The sequence below is a fragment of the Meleagris gallopavo genome, chromosome 9 (genome assembly GCF_905368555.1).
Source record: "Meleagris gallopavo chromosome 9, MGAL_WU_HG_1.1, whole genome shotgun sequence".
Classification (NCBI taxonomy): Eukaryota; Metazoa; Chordata; class Aves; order Galliformes; family Phasianidae; genus Meleagris; species Meleagris gallopavo.
In genome coordinates, this window is record NC_139412.1 from 12,209,152 (window position 1) to 12,230,695 (window position 21,544).

General features: G+C 42.0%; 1 protein-coding gene across 3 annotated transcripts; it reads right to left on the minus strand.

Annotated features, from left to right (window-relative positions):
• Positions 1-3,573: 3,573 nt before the first annotated feature.
• On the minus strand, positions 3,574-21,470 carry RLIM (ring finger protein, LIM domain interacting). Of its 3 annotated transcripts, XM_010715352.3 has the most exons (5): positions 21,281-21,469; positions 16,981-17,161; positions 12,269-12,457; positions 11,331-11,414; positions 3,574-10,487 (listed from the first exon to the last, which is right to left on the minus strand). In XM_010715352.3, the coding sequence occupies exons 2-5, from the start codon at positions 17,009-17,011 to the stop codon at positions 8,959-8,961; spliced, it is 1,833 nt and encodes a 610-aa protein (XP_010713654.1). In that variant the 5' UTR covers positions 17,012-17,161; positions 21,281-21,469; the 3' UTR covers positions 3,574-8,958. The 3 variants fall into 3 exon arrangements, with proteins under 3 accessions (XP_010713654.1, XP_031410536.1, XP_010713655.1); XM_031554676.2 differs by lacking the exon at positions 11,331-11,414 and having other exon boundaries at positions 21,281-21,470; XM_010715353.4 differs by lacking the exon at positions 16,981-17,161.
• Between the last annotated feature and the right edge of the window lie 74 nt (positions 21,471-21,544).

The following is a 21,544-nucleotide window of genomic DNA, read 5'->3' on the forward strand; positions in this document are numbered from 1 at the left end:
TCAGTGAGGTTGCCATAGCTTGTGGAATTGGAAACAGGGCTTTTAGCAAGGGTCTTATCGTAACGATTTGTTTATACTAGCTGCTTTAATTGACATTAGATGAAAGCTGACATAGGCATTAATTTGGTATAGCAGAGGCTTTTTTTCTTTTCTTTTAATGTGCATCTCAACTCTTTTTCAAGTCAGGGATATTTACTGCAAATAATATTAAAAAAATCCCCAGCAGGAGATAAGAGGCAGTAAAAAGGAATTCAAAGGCTGCGAGGCAGTGGCAACGAGCTCCTCTACGAGCCGGCATCCCATGCAAGGAGCCTCGGTGCAAAAAAGCCCTACTCTATCCTGGAGTGATCTTATGGGGATGGCTGGAAGCTGAGAGGTGCTGTGCTACGTGATAAAAGTCACCTGCACACAGGCTGCTCGCTGAACCCCAGGAGCATGAACCTGTCACTGCCCACCTCCACAAGCCCCATACAAATACACAAATAGATACATACATACATATATACATACATATATATATATACACACATATCCTAGGTGTGTCTGTGCGCCTGCCTGCTGGGAACCATTTATTCTTATGAAACGAATATTTGTATGTGTATTTTATATATTAAATACTAAGCACTATGTCTTGTGTTAGTTTGCTAGCAGCTATGAATTGCACATGTGCTTTAGCTGCCTCTGTGAACAGCGCTTTATCTATGTCTGGTCACGTTTAGAGGTACGCACACAGTGTGGACTGTGCTGTTTGGGTTTGCTGAGTGCCTGCCAGTGGTCAATGGGGCATTGCCCTGTGGTGGGACAGCAGGAGCAGCAGTGCCTGCTTGGGTTTTAGGGGCTTTAATGCAGAGAACTGAAGACAACGCTGGAAATCATTTCGTACTGGCAGCAAGGTGAAACAAGGGATGAAAAAAATATGTATGCATACATATATGAGTGGTATTTGGGGCTGTTTTGGTGTGCTGGTGTGTGCTGGGTGAGCAGGGCTCCAGCTATTGTGACTCATCTCTTCCTCCGAGACACTGTACTGCTGGACTATAAATCCGTTATCGGCCCATCTACAGCATTGTTCAGCCCTGGCGTACGTGGCCGGCACCTCGTCCCCCCAGCATGCTTGGCCCCGCTGCCTTCTCCCGCCTACATTGATGCTTTCACCAGCCGTGCTCAGTGCAGCTTGGAAGTCTTTTCCCAGCCCTCCCGCTGAAGCCCACTAGAAATAAATCACTTGGTTATTCCTGTCCCCGCACCACACACCACCTCAGATGCCACCGTCCCATTACCTACTGGGCTGCCAGCCTTCATGCCAGTCCCCCGCCTGTTCGCATCCTGCTATTCCCTTCCTTAGCCTCCCTGCTTTGTGCTCATTCTTCTTTCCCATCTCTTCCTCTGTCCTCCATCCCCTCTAGCTCTCATCATTACAAACTGAAGCAAACTCATCCCCAAGGCACCACCAGCATTGTTTCCAAGTGAATCTGGTTTATATAGAAGTCAGCAGTGCCTACAGAGATTAACTTATATAAGTCTTCCACTGCACATCTGTTTTCATTTCACCCACTCAGACAATAGCATATGTTGGTTAACCTATAACTGGCTGAGGCTGGAAGGGACTTCTGGGTCCATCTGGTGCCATAGAGAGCAGGGTGCCCAGGATTATGTCCAGAAGCTTTAAAGGTAACACCACAACCTCTCTGGGCATTCTGTGCCAGAGCTCCATCACCTACACAGCACAGAAGTGCTTCTTGAATTTTAGATGCAATCTTCTGCACTCCAGTTTGTACCCATTGCTTCTGGTACTGGCACTGGGCACCACTGACAGGAGTCTGGCTCCACCTCTTTGCACCTCCCTTCAGCTATTATGGCCTTGAATGGGATATCCAAGCATCCTCCAGGCTGAGCAGCCTGATCTCCCTCAGCCTCTTCTCACAGGAGAGGTGCACCGGATCCTTCATCACCTTGGTGGCCCTCTGTTGGACTCTTTCCAGTACGTCCAGGTCTCTCTTGCACTGAGCAGCCCAGAACTGACCCAGTACTCCAGGTGTTGGCCTCACCAGTGCTGAGCGGATGGGCAGGACCACCTCCCTTGACCACCTGGCAGTACTAACGCATCCCAGGACACCATTAGCCCCTGTCAGCAGCCTTTCAATGTCCCCTTGGATGGCAGTGTGGCCCCATCACAACAGTGACACTCACTGCAGTCACAGCTCCGCTCACTGCTGTCACTCTGCAGCACGCCAAGCAGCACCTTGATGCTACCACACGGACCGTGCACTGCACAAGCTGTTTCTCTTGGGAGCCCCAGACCTGACAGCAGTGCATGACAATGTGTGAAAACACAGAAATCCTACACAAACAGCGCAGCCTGAGTCTGTTCCACGAAGTAGTCATTGTCATGGAGGCTCGATGCCTGCTTTTTCACATGCTTGGCTCAGCAGGGGATTCATTCAGGAGAACAGTTGGAGCATGCAGCATCAGCATCTCATTAGTGTCAGAGACAATATCATCTCGTTTAAGACTAAAAAGAGGGCTTAGTTTTCCCCATATAACTTTGTTGTTAGGGCTTAGGAAGCCACAACGCAGCTGAGTTTAGATTCATTATGTTAAAAGCCCCCAAACAGGTCCTGACACACAGCAGTTGGGAAGGACAAACTCGCAGCAAAGAGCTCCGCTTTCCTCCCCGCCTCTGCACTGCCAAACAGAATTCCTGTCAGGGAACAGGCTGCAGGGCCCTCTCCAATTTCAGTTTGAACCGGTCAGAGCAGACAGACCACAAAGCTCCAGATGTAGCCCCTGGCAGCTGGGAAGAGCTCATACTGAAGAATCCTGAGCAGAATCTCTGCTCTGCACATCCCCTGGGAAGCCCACCAACCTTCCTCCTTTCCACAGCCAGACCATCCCACACAGCGCTGCCAAGCATCAGCTTGGCTGTGAAACTGCTGCCAGCTTGGATGGCACCCAACAGGCAGGGCACCGCGTGTCTGCATCCAAACACTGCCATCCTTCCCCGCCTTCTGCTGCGATGCCATCAGGCCTCAGCCCAGGAACAGCTCTGGCTTCCTTCTCAAGGACCAGACTGAGGTGAGGGAAGCACCGGCAATAAAGCAAGCTTCCAAGCTTCCCACACCCTACAAAATTTCCTTCCCACTCAAGTAAGCATTTGCACATACATCAGCTACTAAATTTAGGGCGAAGCTTTTAGCCATATGTGAGAGCTTCTTATGAAAGCCACAAACACAGTGAGGTGTTCGGTGCATTTCCAGTGGGACTCAGCACTAAGCCCCAGTCCCTGATGGGCGCCCATAAAAGTCACAGCTACCACTTGAAAGATAACTTACAGCTTTGGTGCCCCATGCTATCCACTGACAGATTTACACAAGTCTGGTACATAGATTTACTGCTTCTGGTTTATGTACTAAGGAGCAATAAACACTTCTGAGAACTTAACTTTGTACCATTCCAGATCTTTTCAGCTTCAAGGGAAAAGCACATACATTCTTACCACATCCATCAGTATTTACTCCGACACATTCCCAGTGTAAGAAGAATAAACCCAAGGAGTGATGATCAAGCACAAAATTATCACTTCATGCATTTTATTGAGTCTATTTAAATTTGCATTATGACATCTTACATAGGGAACAAACTCCTCCTAAATATTAGCTATCAAACCTGATCGAACTGTTGTCCGATGACCCCGGAGTACCATTTTGTACTAAACAAGTCCAATATAAACAGGTGTAAAGCACTGTACAAAACAACAACAACAAAAAAAAGAAAAAAAAAAGAAAAAAAAAGAAAAAAAATAGAAAAAAAAGAAAGAAAAAAAATAATAAAAAAAAATAAATCTCTTACATTCTCAGTTGAATTCAGGGCTTCCCAACCAACAGCTTGACAGCAGAGCGAGATTCAGGAAGGGAGTGCGGGTATTTCAGCTAAAGGATCAAAACCACAAAAAATAACCAAAACAAATCCAAAAGTATCCTTCCCTGTAAGAGGAAAAAAAAGAAGAGGAGAAAAAAAAAAGATACCTCAAAAAGAAGTTGGGAAGCCCTGGTTTAACAAATGCAAATTTATTTTCTTTTTTAACACAACACAACTTTAATGTACTTTGGGTAAGCTATCATCAATCAATCAATCTTCATCCTCTTTCTTCCCTCTCTAGTCAAGAACAAACAAACAGCCTGGTGCATGCAGTGATTGGAAATACTTCTGAATTTGTTATAAATTCACTTATGGTGGCTCCAAGCCAACTCTCACTCAAAGCGAGCAGGCAGATGCCCATAACAACTGCGCACCACATCAGCTCCAAACATCATTACATCTCCTCATCATGCAACCCAAGGCCCTGCAGGAGGACGGTGAGAAAAATGAGACGTCGGGCAGCATGAACATACACGGTACAGTAACAGTAAGAATCTCAAACCAAAGGTAAGGCTGCAGCTCAAGTCAACTGGATGGACCTCTGTGTTGTGGTGTGACAGTGAAGGTGATGTTGGGAGACTCAGAAAACATCGAGCTGCTAATAGTCACAGACGTGGTCAGCCCTGCCAGCCCTTCTCTCGTCTTCCAGCTAGATTCTCTGATTAGACACCATGTGGAACCCTCCCCATTGTGTAGACAACCATCACAAGATAAACATCCACTGCAATTAGACAGGGAAACAGTCCTCTGGCCCGACATATTTGCATAATCCAGCTAACTGACAGGAAACTGGAATGACAGTCATTACGGTCCATTGTGTCAACATTAGTGGGAAATACATTAGTTTGCAAGTTGACACAATGGACAATTATGGCTCCTTCAAAACTGGTAGAGTATCACGTTAGTGCAGCTGCTGTGCATGCACATTAATACTTCCTACTAAAAGTCTTTAAACATTTAATGAGCAATTTCTACACATGCTGTTGCTACAGTAATGAAACCGTGTTTAAAACAAGTCAATTAACTGCCTACAAAAAAAAAAAAAAAGAAAAAAGAAAAAACCCGAACCTCTTGCAAGTAATAAAAAAGCACACATATAAAAGGGAAATCTAACAAACACCAGGAACGAGTCTTTAGTTTTTGAATGGATAAAGACCTGATTGAAAGGAAAAACGAAAGCATCCACAACTCCTTATCGGTTTGCAATTTAAGCTAAACTATCAAACACACCCTGAAATTAAAAAGTGCCATGTGTTCTTGTAGGTTTTGGCCTTGTGACTGCTTTCACAGCTGCGTGCGGAGGTCCTGCAAACACAGAGCTGCCTCCAAAGAAAGGAACTCAGCTCACCCACCAGCCAGACAGGTACTCACAACTGCAGCGTAGGCGGTTCGCTGCTTGAAAACACCACCGTAACTACCGAGGCAGGCGATAAAAGGGAATCCCCTTCCAAAGTTAAGCAAAAGCCTTCAACACGAAAGCAACCATGCTGCTCCAAGCGACGAGCTGCCTTTATCACAGCTCCGCAGAAGGCTGAGAGGCTCCCACAAGGTGGCACTAGGAACCAGGCAGCTGATGCAGCGGGGCTGCCTCTGCTCCTCTGTTTCTTTCAGGCATCTGAAAGCCATCAAATTGGCCATTTTAGCCCTTCAAATGGCTGTAACTATGAGGCAAGTTGCTGCATTCCATCTGCAATATCAAGAAAGAGTTAACTGACGGAAGCAACGGGTACAAACACCCGATGCCAAAATAACTTTGAAGCTGTAAAGTAGGCTAATTGTGAACCTTTTAAATTATAGCAATTGATGTTTTATTAGTGACTGAAATGTAAATATTGACTTTTCCTATCTGCAATACAACTTTAGAAGTAGAGAAATTAAATTACCTCAAGGTATTAGGGTAAAATGTAGCACTCTGGAACTTCTTTTGCCAGACCTCAGCTCTACGACTGCGATGCAGAACACATGGTGTTTCCAGTACAGCATAAAGGCATTTGTGAACACCGAGCTTCCAGATGCAGCTCCGAGTAGTGGGGATGCTACTCTTCCCCAGGACAGCTGCAGACACTGACAGATAAGTCAGTAACATTGAGCTATTTGTTGTATCAGCAATTTCCGTCTTGCTGACTCTTCCAGGTGTTGGGCAACTAGCCTCCAGCACTGCTAGTGCACTCAGTATCAGAAAAGGCAAATAAAACATTAAAGTTCAAGGGCTTCTTAATTGAGGTTAAATTCTCAGGACCAGAGGGGATGATTTAAATTAGATGTTGGAGGAAATTCTTTACTGAGATGATGCTGGCACAAACTACCCAGAGAGCTATGGGTGCACCATCCCAGGCAAGGCTGGATGGAGCCCCGGGCAGCCTGAGCTGGTGGGGGCAACCAGCCCATGGCAGGAGAGTTGGGAATGGATGATCTCTATGGTTTCTTCCAATCCAAGCCATTCTACGATAAATTATTTGTTCCTGGTACCATTTGGGAAACCTCCAACATTTTATTAGTTGTTACTGTTACAGAAAGATAAAATGTTAAGGCATGCCACTATTAAGCTATAACAAAACTGTAAAGTTGAGTCTTCTGAAGTATACAGTTACTGGAAACTCAGAACATTAAAAAGAAAGCTACGTTGAATGACACGCATCACAGCCGTGCTTCGCGTTAATTAGCTCAAGTGGGCTCCTTTCTTTCTGGTCACCATCCTTAAACCTCAGAAATATATGCCAGATTCTAAAAAATCAAAATGGCATTCATGCATAGAAGCATTTTTTCCCCTTCTAATTCTTGACTCCAATAAGACAATAAAGCTACTGGCAGCTACAACTGATAGCACGTATTTGCTATGTGAATGCTACCGGAAGAAATTCAGAAGTGTTATTTTGTTGAGGAAGATTTGGCATCAAATGTATTACCCACATTCATAAGAGTCCAGCACCTGAAATTAATATTTAAGTTCCGATTTTACAGAGATGCATATCAGAGGGAAAAACAGTAAGAGAATGAGCTTATTTATTCTGTAAAAGAAAAAAAAAAGACACCGCATGTATTCCCTCTGCCAAGATGGTGTCCCAACAGGAGGAAAGCAAGCTCAATAGCCAGTCAGGGTTTCCCACTAAGCCAAACGCCACGAAATGCACACACAAAAAAAATTTGGAATTCTGGGACGCTGTGAAATCCTTAACTAGCTGATGAGACATTAAAATGGCTTAGAGCAGAGACTATATTTTATGCAACCACCACTATAACACACCAAAAATGTGTTTTAATTAGGAAAAAAAGGTAGGCCAGCTTTGGTTTCGTCATCTGAGGAGCAAGCAATATTTCCCATATAGCCAGCAAGAGCAGTTCATATCCCTTTTGAACTACTACTCTGAAGATTAAAAATACACTGCTTTCTTTGTTGCAGATACAGGCTAGAAAAAAAAAGTCACTAGAGAATAAAACAAAGATGGCTCATTGAAGAGGAGTGATACTTCCCCTTGACACAATGATAGCTGAGGTACAGAATCCCAGACTGGATGTGGTTGGTAGGACCTTTGAGTCCAGCTGGTCCAATCCCTGCTCTTGCAGGGCCACCACATCCAGGTGGCAGTACATTTTCCGATTCTCTATTTCTATATGCCACAAATATTTTTAAATTCAAGATTTCAGTCTTTTCAATAGGAGTATAAAGATGTGTATTTTTTTTTTAATGTGTAGCCAGTCTTAAGACTAACATTAAATATACTCCAGCAATCAGTTATAGTTTTCATATTTAATCTAGCACTCTCATAATGAATCTATTTTCCAGTTAATACTTATTTCTTCGCAGCACCTGAGTCACAGGCTATGAACAGTGGATACACATCAGCATGTTCACTAAACAGATCCAGCAATTACTAATATTGTTGAAGCTGGTGTGGGGGAAAAAAAAAAATCCCAAGCTGTCAGTATTTGTCTGCTGAAGAATTACATAGGGTTACCTCAAAATTTCAGTAAAAATACAAAAATAGGGCATACATGTCACCAAATGAACTGGTGCACATTGGTTTGCGTTATTACATATTAGTTACCACACAAAGGAATAACCAACCATTAGGACAGTTTCTAATTTTTAATCATCTTTTTGGGTGGCACTACTGAGCCAAAACACTGCAGCTATAAACATTTTGCTTCAATTTTTTAAAGGCAATTAAGTGTCCAATTCAACTGCTTGTATATTACAGTAGTTGTTCACGTAAATAGTACAGATATGCACTGCTCTTGACAGGTACACAGTCACAAAAGCAGCTCTCTTGTATTTAGTTTGCTCTCTCTGTGGTGGGCTTTGTATGAAAAGCATTCTCAATTTCTAAGCGTGGTACAATTTTAATTCTTAATGCGTTAATACAACAGTGCATTGGAAAAGTACTGAGCTTCTACAAAAAAGCTTTACAATTTTAAAACAGATTTTTTTTTTTATTTAAACAAGCATAGGCAATTCTTATATTTCCACAACAAGATAAATATCCCAATTAAGCTAACAGCTCATCCTACAGCGTGCCATAGTGATGGGGAAAGGGCTAACATTAGTGTTATTTACACAGACATGTCCAATATTAACCCAGTAAGAAAATCAAAAGTATTTTTAAGTATGCAATTAAATTCAGTTTTTTTTTTTTTTTCAGTCAGTTGGATTTCTTGCAAAAATTCCTCTATGACTCTTGCGCATTTAGCTGGGATGACTTCCCAGAAAGACTACTCATAAGCACAATGTTGAGGACAAAATGTTTATTGGACTGGAGGAGTAAGGGGATAGAACTTAGCACTCTTCATAAAGAAAGAAGTATTTTTAAGTGAGTAGATGTCTTTGGACAAATGAAATTCATCACACAAACCGACTAGATCTTGAAAACCTTAACTCCAATTTTAAAAGCTTGAATTCAGAGAAAATTCTTTCATGAGGGGAAGATTCATTCCAAGTAATTACTATACACTGAGTTACCACTCAAAAAGTGGCCATAAAGGAAGTGACTTCTTTGCCCATCACTATTACACTAGCTGCTTAGCCATAAATTCAGATCTCATTTAGACAACACTCTCTCTGTTACCAGAAGCTAAGACTGCTCTGCGACAAATGGGACAAGTGGAATTTTCTGATAACCAGCGATCGATGCAGTGGACGTGATACTCGTGGGAACAAGGCAATTTACGAAGCTTGTTTCCTTCCGTGTACTCTGTAATACACACACTACACGTTTTCAGAGCATCACTCTCACCGAAATTCCTCATTGCTAGGTTGTCAATTTGTTCTTTGGTGAGTCCTCTTGGTTGGTCATCATCATCTTCATTTAGTAGGAAAAACTGTGCTAGGCTAAGGAATGGTAAAGAACCACTTTCTTCAAACGTGACCGATCCTCTCGTATTCCGACCTTCCCGTCTGGCACCAGATGTTGAACCACCTTCATTACTACCTTCAAACACCTCCCCTGAGCTAACATCTGTACTTTCATTGCTTGAACTACCACCCCCTCCGTTCTGTGGCTCAGAAGCATCCACATTCTGATTTGGAGTTGGGCCACTAGGATCTGCATCGCTATCACTATACATAAAATAACTCAGCTCTCCAAAGCCTGTCATTATCTGCCTTAGCATAGTCTGAATTGCAACCGATGTAGTCTCACTTAAGCCTGTATTTAAGATCCTACGAATTGGAATCCTAATGGTGCTGACGTAAGTTCTCACTCCAGCCCGCTCTGAACGTGAAAACGTACGCCTAAACCCTCCTCGTTCACTTTCATAAGTGACTGTGTTGTTAGGAGTCTGGGACCGGGACCGAGTTCTGTTGGCTATGCTGTCCCTTTGCCGATACTCTCCTGGACGAACTCTTCTCACCTGGAGGTCGAGTACTATGGTAGGAGGCCTCTGTCCAGGAGCTGCAGACTCACTGGCACCATTAGTTTCTGAAGAACCTGCTGCTTGAGGAACAGGTCTTGTTTCAGGGGCTGAAAACAGAACTGCATTTTCACTAGGAATCTCAGTCCCCACTGCATGCTGCCTTAATGTCACATGCTGCCTAGTTCTAGAGCTTCCCTCAGCTTCATTCACTGCTGAATGGTCAAACGTTTGAGATGATGTATTGTGATGAGACCTGCGAGGAGCCTCACTCACTGGATTAATAGGTGACCTACTTCTATCAGTCCTAGCCCGTGTTCTCCGCTGTTCTGGGCTCCTACTTCTCGCTCTCCTCTGCCCTCTAGGAGAAGCTTCCTCAGTTAACTCTTCTGAAGTGCTCCTTTCTGATCCAGGCTGTCTTACAGATGGTGATTCAGACCTTGGAATTTCAGAGTCACTTTGGCTGTTTTCCAAATCTTCCCCACTGGAAGGCTCTACAGATGGCTCATTCTCAGTTTCAGGATTTGTGTTCCCATTATTACGGTTGACATTTATTTCCAAACTGAATCTGAAGTCACCACTATTTGGGTTAGTCCGGCTCACGGCTCTCCAAGATTGGTTTCCTCGCTGCCCACTTCGTGTTGTATTTCCAGTCTGTCGGACTGAATTAAGCCAGTCTATTATAGAATCTCCATTTGAAACATCTTCTGTGGACTCTGCACCTGTAAAAAAGACAAGGAACTACCAAAATTAGAGTACTGAGCTAATTTTGGAGTGATCTTTTCCAAGAAAATAATTACTTATAGTTTAAAATGCAACTGTCTAGAAGCACTTGACTCTATCCAATGTAATTGTGACTTCACAAATAGCATCACAATTCTTATCTACCAGAACTCTGGTAAGGAAGCAGGAGTGGACTTTTTTTCTAATACATACAGACAGGCTGCAGCCATCACACGGCAGCCAAATCAAAGTTACACATTATTTATCGTAAATAAATGGAAAGCTGTATTTCAGGTGTCACACCAATATTCTCTGTTTTTCTTTCCAAACAATCTAGTGACTGCTAAGCAGAGAGTATGATAAGTTTGTCCTGAGTCTTCATTTGAAGAACAGATTTATAGCAACCCATTGGTTGCTATAAATTAGTTAAAGAATGAACCCCAGCAGCAAACTCCAAGAATTCTCCACCAACCTCATGAGAGAGGCGATAATAAAAACAATAGATTCCCTTGGAAGGGAAGACGACGAACAAAAAAAAAAAAACCAAAAATTGCTAGAAAGCACCCCAGAAGGGAGCAGAAGTCAAGAAGGAAAACAATCCAAAAAGCAGATAAAGAAAAGAAGCCTAAATGAAATTTCAGCTTGCTGCAAGTAACAGACGTGTTATGGGTGAAATCTGTCCCAAACTGATCTTTGCAGCAGATATCAGACATAATGTTCATTTAGTTTTGAAGCAAAGCTCACCTTGCACCTGCCTAGGTTTAACTTGTTCCACTCCTGCACTCAAGTTAAGGTCCGTATGGGGTGCTAAAGTTAAGAGTTTTCACAAATACTGTATATACCTCTATTCTCATCACTGTTTTGCTGTGGCGGACCTTCTTTAACTTGGTGCAGCCTTCTCAGCAACTCTTCTTCAGTAATTTCACCTTAGAAAATAAGCAAAATTTTCCAAAAATATTTCCAAATCATATGTATGGCAAGCATTATCAGAAGTTTCTAAGGAAGGTACAAGCCACTGTGTTTGTTTTAATTAAATCCTGCCATAATGAGACTCCCAAGGAAATAGTTATAAGGGGAATTCAAACACTTCAGCACCACTGTCCCAAATAAGCTTTGCTGAAGCTGAAGGATCTAACAGCTTCAACCTAATAAAAAAAGACAGATGGGCTTTCTGGTACTGTACTGCAACCTCTACAGCTCATCAGCATTTTTTTTTTTTTTTCATCCTATACAATTAAATGACTGCCCAGAGTAAAAAAAAAAAAAAAAAAAAAAAGATCACAAGCATGAAAAGAAGTTTGAATTAGTTTTAAATTATAACTGGCTTCAATTAGGCATCACTCTATAAAGAGCCAGTTTAAAGTAATAAGTCAATTGAAAACAGACATAAGAACACCCATGCAGAATCTTGTACCAGATTAATTAGCCTAGTTATGAACTCCTAAGACCAGCAGGAAATTTTCACACATGCTTAAAGGTGATTACTTTTCTATCAAAGTAGGCTAAGCAGCCATAACTGGGTCAGTCCTGGAAGTTCCCATCAAGACGTATGAACACTAGACCTTTGTACCTGCTGAGTCCACACCATCCCAACTCCCTCTCCACTGGTCAGTGGACCCCTCTATTTTGAGGGCACACAGACTGGCAGGAAGCTACTCCCTACCATGGAATGCAACTGCAGCACATGAGCTAAATGGGTGAAAGAGATTAGGGTGAACAGAAAAAGACAAATCACCTCTAAGTAACTGTAGTACGATGTACATACACAAGCATTACATACCTGGTGTTCCTAGCAAATTGTTGTCTCTCATAAGCCTGTAGTCCTCTTCACTCAGGTTGTTTACAAACTGATAGAAAGCTTCTTCTCGATCTAAGCGATCTAGCTGACTCTGACGTTGTGCTTCTGATTGATCAATACTTCCTTTATCACTAGAATCTGAGCTTTCCATCTTGACAAATGGAATAATGTCTAAAAAAAAAATAAATAAATCCTTAATTTAACTTAATGAAACAGATCACAGCATACAACAGCATAGTACAAGGTACAAGCCACCCATACCTATGGGTGAGAGAGACTATGCTCTCCAGATCTAAAAGAGTACAGAATTAAACATTCATCACTTCTTCCTGCCTTGCACTATGGTAAAGAAAACAGGAATCAATCTAGTTCACTGACAACTACGAGAGACTTTCTTCAAAATCCAAGTCAATTTTAAACAGAACTATTGGATTATTTAGGATTTAAATAAATGAGTCTGAAGATGCTATAGAACACTATACATGTTAAAATGAAAGAAAAACCCACAACGAAAGGGGCTGTAAGTTTCCTCAAAATAAATAAATAAATAAAGGGGGGAGAAATGAGGGTTGTAAAATCAGCCCTCTGGTTTAATGTCAAGAGAAGAATTTGCTTGCAAGTTTCAGTAGCTAGTGAATTTCTGATGCTGATGACAAAAATTGCATGACAAAATTCCAATGTGTATATACATGTCATAACTTATGCTACAAAGAACTTTTTCTTTCACTCACATCTGCTCCTCATTTTGTTTTTCATTTCGAAAAGATCTCCCACAATGTCTCAAAACAAAAAAGTAATCCATGAACACAATGTCTGTATTTGACCAAAATTAAAACAAAATACCTGCAAACTCAGGAGACATTCTGGCACTGGTTACACCATGCAAATACAGCAAATGAAGTTAAAATAACAAGTTTCCTTAATCATTATGGCTCGCTATTCACAACGTTAAGAATTTCCCTGTACAACTGGTAGAATCTAGTTACTCAGAGAGATGATTAGCATGCTAATCCTCTGCATGCTAAAAAGCTCTGTAATAATATTCCCCATTAAAAAAATGCTCCTTTCATTCAAACCATGTTTCGTGTGACATGAAAATACTGGAAGAATAAAGCTTTTTCCTTCTTACTAGAAAACTTCCAGCACTTAGACATCTGTCTAAAGCAAGAAGTAACTTTTTTTGTATGTCAGCACAGCTGTCCCAACTGCCCACAGTTAACACCAGTATTTCTCTGCAGAAGAGAAGCACTTGGAATCTCCAAGAGTAGTTTATTTCTGCTGCTATAGTGAAAATTAAAGGGCACTGGTATCCCCAGCAGGGAACACTACAGAATACCACAGGATAGGCCAACCCACTACTGCAGGCTTCCAGATCAGAAAATAGTTACTCCAATCCTATCTTGAGTTCTAACACAGTAAAGCTTGCTTTCAGGTCAGTCACAGTAAGGCACAAATGTCTCAATGGCTCTCTGTTACAGGTGTGGAAGGTCACAGCTTTCTGGCCCTGTTAATTTCTACCTTTTTTTTTTTTTCCTCTTTAAATCAATAAGCAGCAGCAATCACTTTGCTTACTAGTGTTTCAAATGGCAGCCTACCAGCTACATCCCTGGTACAATCTGAAGACTTGCATGTGATGCACTGTCAAACGCACTGATAAATGAAGCCATTCATAGGGGAAGTTGCACAACAGATCCAGCAGGTAAATTCAGCTCAGACTGGGCTCAGTTATGAAATCTGTACGCCTTTCAGGTCTCAGACACATACTTCTAACGAGAACACAGCTTGCCTGAAACTCAAACAGCTTTTTACAAGCTTTCTGTAGCAGAATTATGACCCTAACTAACCTCAAGACATTTTCATTCTCAAGATCACATCAGAAAGACAAAGCTGCTTTTTACAAGAATCATCTGAACACTGAATAGAATTAGGGACTTGAATCCAAAAGAAAACCCACAAAGATGCATTAATTTTAGGAATATGGATTACAACTCTAACTAGCATTGCCCCTCCCACCCCCCCATCTTTTTTTTTTTTTTACTTATTAAAGGAGATAACAAAGCAAAGTCAACAAAACAGAAAAATAAGAGAATGCAATAACCTACTAAGGGATAAGAGCAGCAAAAAGTTACTTACAAAATATTTCCCTCAAAATAGTTGCTACCTTGATATTTACAGACACCTTGGCTATTTAATGCCTACTTGATACAAAGGCTTTTTCAGAAAACAAAGTGAAAGCTATTCTTGGTCAAGGGGAAAAAAGTGTCAAAACAAGTTACATTGAGAAAAATAATCTCTTCTTCACCACTGCGCACACTTCAACAGCCGACCTGAAGGGAATGTTGAGAATACTACAAAGTCTTATTTGGTTCCAGGTCTGCTCCCCTTTCTTCCTCCTTCAATTCTCATCTCCCCTCTTAAACTGTAAGATCAGCCGTTGGCTGAGATAGAAAAACATACCACTGCCAAGAAAACTGCCTTAGAGCTGAGATCTTGATAATCAGTTCCATCTACAGTAGGGCTATTGCCCACCACTGCCAAACTCACTATACCTTCCCAGTGTGAGCCAGCCAAACAGAGTACTCTAGCCCACCGACCCCCAGTTTCGCACCATTTAGCTTCAACGTCCTCTAAATGTTATGAATCCCTACAGGATGTTTTGGTCCATGAAGACAAGTGGGGCAGAAACCTATGCAACAACACTCTTCCTTTCTCATCACTGACAGCAAACAGGCCAATATTCTTCCAAGTAGAGCTTGGACACTAAAACCAGTAAATGGAAAACAGCATCTCTGCCCTGAGGCTTCTAATATTTTTTCTCTTCACTGCACATCTGGCCATTTCAAGGCTCATCTCCTACACCACTGCACAATTCTACATTACCAGATAGAACGTACTCAGCCATTCTGAGCTTTTTTTCCTACTGCCTCAGTATGACTCTGCAGGTCACATCCTCCAGCAGATCTCCATGGTGGCAGCACATATCGCTCCACTCCTATCTGGACATGCTGGAGCCTCACACAATCATAGAATCAACTGGAAAACCACTAATTCAGGATTCTGCTCTCAGCTTACGCACTGCAGAAAATTACAACTGGCTTAAGGAAGTTGACTACAGCAACATAGGGAAACATAATGAAGGAAAATCTGCAGGTATGCTATTAACTTACAGAAGAATGACCAGCATTTGATTATCTAATAAGCAGGTGTGCTTCAACTCGTTTCTCTTTCTTCTACTGGTTTCATTCTTGTTCAAGTGAAAAGAATCAGTATTTCCTCCTTTAGTGTTCTCCCTTGTCAGCACTAAGTTTACAAAGGGTGGGGAAGGTCACATCTGTGAGTAGGAAGTTCAGACCTGTTGATTATTGCCAACTGTAGCTGAAATACCCAGTAATGAAAATCTCTTCATAGGAAAGAGGAAAAATCACCTGAAGTTTACCCAAAACAAGATAGCATACTGAGCCACAGCTGGAATAAATTTTCTTTTTTTAAAATACAAAACCATTCTTCTGCAGGTGAATACCCAGACACATTAACAGCAGTGAATTCTTAATTGGTGTTCCCATCCTTTGACAAGTCAGCAGAGGACCTTCCCTGCAGTTACACTCCAGCAGTCACACAGATACCAGAGCACAATTGATGAGCTACCGCTCCATTGCTGCTACAGGAGCACCACAGCAAGCCTCCAGTGTTTGATTACATCGTTTTATTCAAGAGGAAGTAATGTTATGCTCTTTGGACAGGGATGATTTAAGATTTTAGGTATTCCTTCAACAATGCAAAGTTGCCATTCTTACAGAACAGAGTACAAGAAGCTTTTCGTGTTTTTTTTTGTTGTTGTTTGTTTTTACCTTTTCCTTAAGGAACGTGTAAACAAAATCCAATCAGTCAGGAATTTATAACCATTTAAAAAGACCTAGTGGTACAGCAGGCAGTATTAAAATACTTGAGTTGCCCATTTACATTCAGCAGTAATGTTATCTCCATATTGCTTAGCATTCAGGGACCATACTTCCCAGAAAATCAAAAGTCCGTGATAAATCACTAGATCTACTCCCATGAATTGCATGGTTCAAAAAAAAAAAAAAAAATACAGTACCTTAAACCTAAAATCTTCATTAGATTTGTGACCTTTTTTCATAAGAGAAAGGCAATTAATTAGTTAAAATTTGCAGAAGCAAATCAAACTCACAAGCTAGCTGTGCAGAGATCTCCTCCAAAACTTTCCCCATCTAGGCATTACCAGTATTTCAACATTACGTGAGCATCTGTAGAGCCCTTTATGTTAAACGTTTCCTGACTTACCTCATGTTCCAGCAACACGATTAATACCTTTGTGCACACAAAAAGGATGATGGCAATATGAATAAGCATCTCATAGATGTGCTCAGCAAAAGGCTAATTTCTCATTTATGATTCATAGCCTCGTCTTAATTAGGTACTTCAACCAGTACAGCACCTTGCCTACCTACATCCAGCCTGCAGTAATTATCAAAGCCTTTGACTCAAAGAAGCAACTCAGTAGTGGAAGCCAGAAATACTTTTCATTTTGATTTTAGCTTGTTTCAGGTTAACTATTTTTTCCCCAATTTCACTGAAGATACCCCAAGGACCTTTTAGCTCTACATAAGAAGAGAACCCAGCTGTCTGTTGAAAAACACTTTCTGTGAACTCTGACTCCAGCAGCTCTAACATACCATCACATTTGGCAGGACCAGCCTCAGACATAAGTCTCTCCCATTCCCTTTCTCAAATGACACAGGAACTGAGCTATAATGGGCAGTTCTGGTACTCCGGGTTCTTCAAGCAAAAACAGAACCAGCTTCACATGCAGTATCAACTCCCTTTTACCTTCCCCAGTCCAAGTACCAGGCTTTCCTAGAAGAAGAAGAAATAGTTTCCATGCTAGTCAGTACCTGATTTCTCAATATTCAAAGCTGGCAGAAAGAAACATAACAGGAAGTACATCTTCATCTTAAATATTTCATCACTCAAGACTACAAATTCAAAAGTATAAGCAAGAACTGTCAGTGAATCCTATTATTAAAGAAAAAAGATACCATAAAACAGTAGACTCAAACAGCTATTTGCATTATACATGGAGCTTCATTACATCAAGATTTTTGCTGTTTTTGTACAGCTACACAAGTCTTTTATGAAGACACTGAAGGCTATGATAGCATAAGTACAATTAATTTGTTATCATTTCTAACATGTAGATTAGTAACAAACTTTTCAAGTTTGCAAAGTTGCATCAGGAATTTTGGATACACTTTTTTTCTGCTACTCTTGCCTTCTACAGACACTCTGACACTCTATGCAATTATCAGATGTCTTACTGAACTTAGTACAAATTCCAAGCACTCAAGAATTCCCTTATGTCCTCTTTGCCTCAAAAAATTACTATGGAGCACGCATCACTTTCTGGTAGCTGAAAGAAAATATCTTCTATGACTGCTATAAAATTTAAATGCCAGCTTAATATGAAGTGTTAAACGCGGATTCGGATAATTCATCACCCCAGTGTGTTTCAAAGCAAAGCACACAAAACAAAATGTCATTCCGAACATACATTTTAAATAACAGAAAGCAAATTAACTATTTTACAGAACTATTTTTACAGTTGCTGAAAATAATAACAATAAAAACATTTTGATAGAAAAAACTGGTATGAAGGAATGAAATACTTGCTATCTCACTGTGTAAGTGCCCACTGTCCCCACCTCAAATACATCTAGAACATGTAGCAATTCATTACAGGTTTCTATTGTTACCTTCCACACAGAAGGGTGAAACTTTGCAATTTCAGAACATTGAGCACATGGGAATGAAGGCGGAGCTCTGAATATAAGACAACAAAGATTGTCAAAATCACATTTTATAACTTAGACTTATTAAAACAGCATTTTTCACAGAGAAATTCAAAATAAAATTAAGATAGTACTGCTTCTTTGCTCAAATTGAGGTAATACAACCTCAGAGAAAGCTTAGCACACTCGAGTTATCAACTTGCCAGCTCTAGGAGAAGTCTCACAAAACTGCTCTCTCCCCCAGCAGCGATCTTCCTGCCAGCTCAGCAGGCAGGAGAGCTAGGCTGAAGCTCCAGGGAAGTAATACTCCACATGAAAGTAACTGGTGCTGACACTGAAAGACAGCAGCGTAAACAGGACTGACAGCTAAGGAAGTTGTACCCACAGAACCGATGCCCATCACACAGTGTTTTGATTTCTGAGGAAAGAGAACTTCTGTTTACTGAAAGCACAAAGCCAATGAAAACCCAGCTCTACATTTACTCTCACATTCTCACGGAACTGCTAATACAGCTTCTACTAAAAGGCCAATACAACAATGACAATTTCACTACAAATACAACACACATCAGAAATCCAGTGCATGGATTTGTTGTTGCTGTTCTTGTTTAGCATCCAAGGAACATAAAAATGGGGGAAAAAAATTAAGCAACTTATTTGACTTTAAAAACCTACCTGCAAGACTTGCATTCCATTTCTGATGGATTCAGTTTCTGATGACAAACTAAGACAGCCAAGCTCAAGATCACGTGCACAAGCACCTGGCATACTGAAATTAAGACTGCTCTAAGTAAAATGCTTTTAAGTTACTAAATTAAGAGAAATTTTCCCACACAACCAATTATGATCAGATGTTTTCATGAGACTGTACAACCGAAGAAAGTAAAAAGCTGAGCTTCAACACTGCCAAACAGCAAAGATGCTAACCAGTGCCTCACTAGTACAGATCTCAACAGCACGAAGGAAACCTGGCCTTGTGCATTTCTTCTGATTTTAACGGTAGCTAAGAATCTGTGCAAATGCAAAACTGAATCTATACAATGCTTCAGGCTACACCCAATTCACCACACAGAAGTCTTCTCTCTGAAGTTCTTACACTACTCATATTTCAGAAGTATCGGCTTTGAGATGCACAAGACCACCACAGAAAATATGACAAATGTTCAATTTCTGCCTCATCCCTTCAACATTTTCTCAAACTGAAGAGTGGATAAGTTTTCACCAAGACTGAGACAACAACAGCAAAAGAACTTCACTGAAACTGAAATCTCTAAAAAATACTTTAAATAGCCAAATAAGTTCTTAAACTTCATTAATCTGAACTCAAATGCAATCTATGGGCTGAGTCAATGTCATTAAATTATGGCTGTAAGAAAAAAAAAAAGTGCAACACTTCCACTGCAACGAGAAGCATTCTGCCAAGAGTAAGGAACTTGTTTTGAAACACTTCCATAGGGACAGGGAACAGAGAAATCAAGTAGCTAAGTACATTAATACATGGGTGTTTTTAAGAACACTTCCATTTAAGGATCACATTACTCATTCCCCTAGAAATACTGATTAAAAAAAAAAAAAGACATGTAATGAAGACCAGAAACTCGTAACACTGCTTTCTAGTACACCTTGGTATGTTCATGTACTGAGTAATATGGAAAATAAATTTGATACGCCTGGCAACAACTACAAGCTTGAAAAAATGCTCGTGGTTTCTTATTGACAAAACATTTATGTAGTCAGAATTGCTGATGAGCAAAATACTGTACTGTAACTGTTATGCTTAGTGGTCCAACATAACCAACATCTCTATATTATGATGTGTGTCGTGCTGCCCCTTGTTAGCAGCAGAAGTGACAAAAGTCCAAGCTACAATTAGTTTCACTCTAAAATGGTAAACTTCAGAGGGAATGCAGTCATTTTTAAATGGTAGTTGGTCATGCCAACAAAACTAAGCATCAAACTCTCAGTTCAGATGATTAACTGTTTAAAGTCACTTGGTCAAGTCACTGCAACTAACATTATGGAACAGAGTAGTACTGGAGCGTCTCCAGCATTTTCATGACAACTTACAACTGGAAAACAACCAATATTATTAACATGGACAGGAGAAATACATCATATGTGCAACGGCCCTACTGCATACAGTCCCAACTGAATCCTTATTTACAAGCTCCTCATGACTATCATCTTGAAAAAACAGATACACAAACAAGAACATTCAATTTAAAAAGTGTACTTGTGCTGTGAAATCTTCTGTCAAACTCCTATTTCACACTAAAATCAAAACAAATAATGAACCTTAAAAAGTACATGTTATATAACTCGATATTACTCCTCCATTAAGGCTGACAATTGAAAATAAAGTGATATATTTGTATTGTTACACTTGACAACAGTTTTGAAATACAGTAAACGAAGACTCCAAATGTCAGTAGACAGTATTAAAAAAGGAAGGCAAAATTCGCACAGGAAACAAGGTAACAGAATAAATATTACTCGACTAAGTGAAGAGAGATGAATAAGACAGTAATAGCAATCACAACAGCTTTTAACGGGTCACGCGATGATCCCGACCCTCCCAAAAGGCACAACGGTATGAAGAATTCCTCCCGCTCACCTCCCCCAGTAGGGCACCTGCCTTAACGCGAGGAACTTAACCTGCAAGCACTGATCTGATGAGCCGGGAATCCCAAAGCAGGCCCTAAGCAGTACAAAGCCTGGGGCGGTGCTCGTAATCCTCCCCCCCCACCTCTTCCAAAAAGTACCATTTCCAATATTATCCCCCCTCCCCTCAGCCCCCCGCCCACTCAACTGCCCGGCGGTCGAGGAGCCCCAGCAGCCCTCCTCCATCACGCGCCCCAGGCGAAGGCGGAGAAATCCCCGCGGCGACGGGACCCGGCTCATCCGGAGCAGCAGGGCACGGCCTCAGGCACCCCGCCATCACGGCCCCTGGCTCCAGCACGGCCCCGTTCCACCTCAAACGCCTGCGGCCCTCCGAGCCTCGCGGAGCCCCAGGCCGTCCCGCCCGACTCGGCAGCCCGCAGCCCACTCAGCGGGGCCGCACGACGGGGCTGAGAAACCCGCGTCCCCCGGCCGCCCCCAGCGCCGGGCGGAGGCCGCCGCCGCCTCCCCTGGGCCTCTCCCTTCCCCGTGCCATCTGGAGCGTCCGCGTCCGGGCCTCCGCACTCACCGCCCGCCGCCGTCTCCTCAGCTCTCGCTCCGCTGCTCTCTCCGGTCCTCAGCGGGCTCGGTGCCGGCTCGCCGCGCTCCGTCCGTCCCCAAGCAGCCGCAGCGTCGCCCTGCCTCCCCTCTCAGGCGGCCATTTTCTGCTCCATTGTTACCAAGGAACGGGGGCCCGGAAGCGGCTGCCGACAGCGGAAGTAAAGGCACGGACCTCTGCGCACGCGCAGACGGCGCCTCCGGGGCGGGGCGGGGGACGCGCACCAACGAGAGG

Excerpts from the sequence above, each read along its gene's own strand:
- RLIM (XM_010715352.3), bottom strand. The coding sequence starts at position 17,011 with ATGTCTGAGGCTGGTCCTGCCAAATGTGATG. Across the intron at positions 12,458-16,980 it reads TGGTCCTGCCAAATGTGATG|ACATTATTCCATTTGTCAAG; the intron begins GTATGTTAGAGC and ends TTTTTTTTTTAG. Across the intron at positions 11,415-12,268 it reads CAATTTGCTAGGAACACCAG|GTGAAATTACTGAAGAAGAG; the intron begins GTATGTAATGCT and ends TTATTTTCTAAG.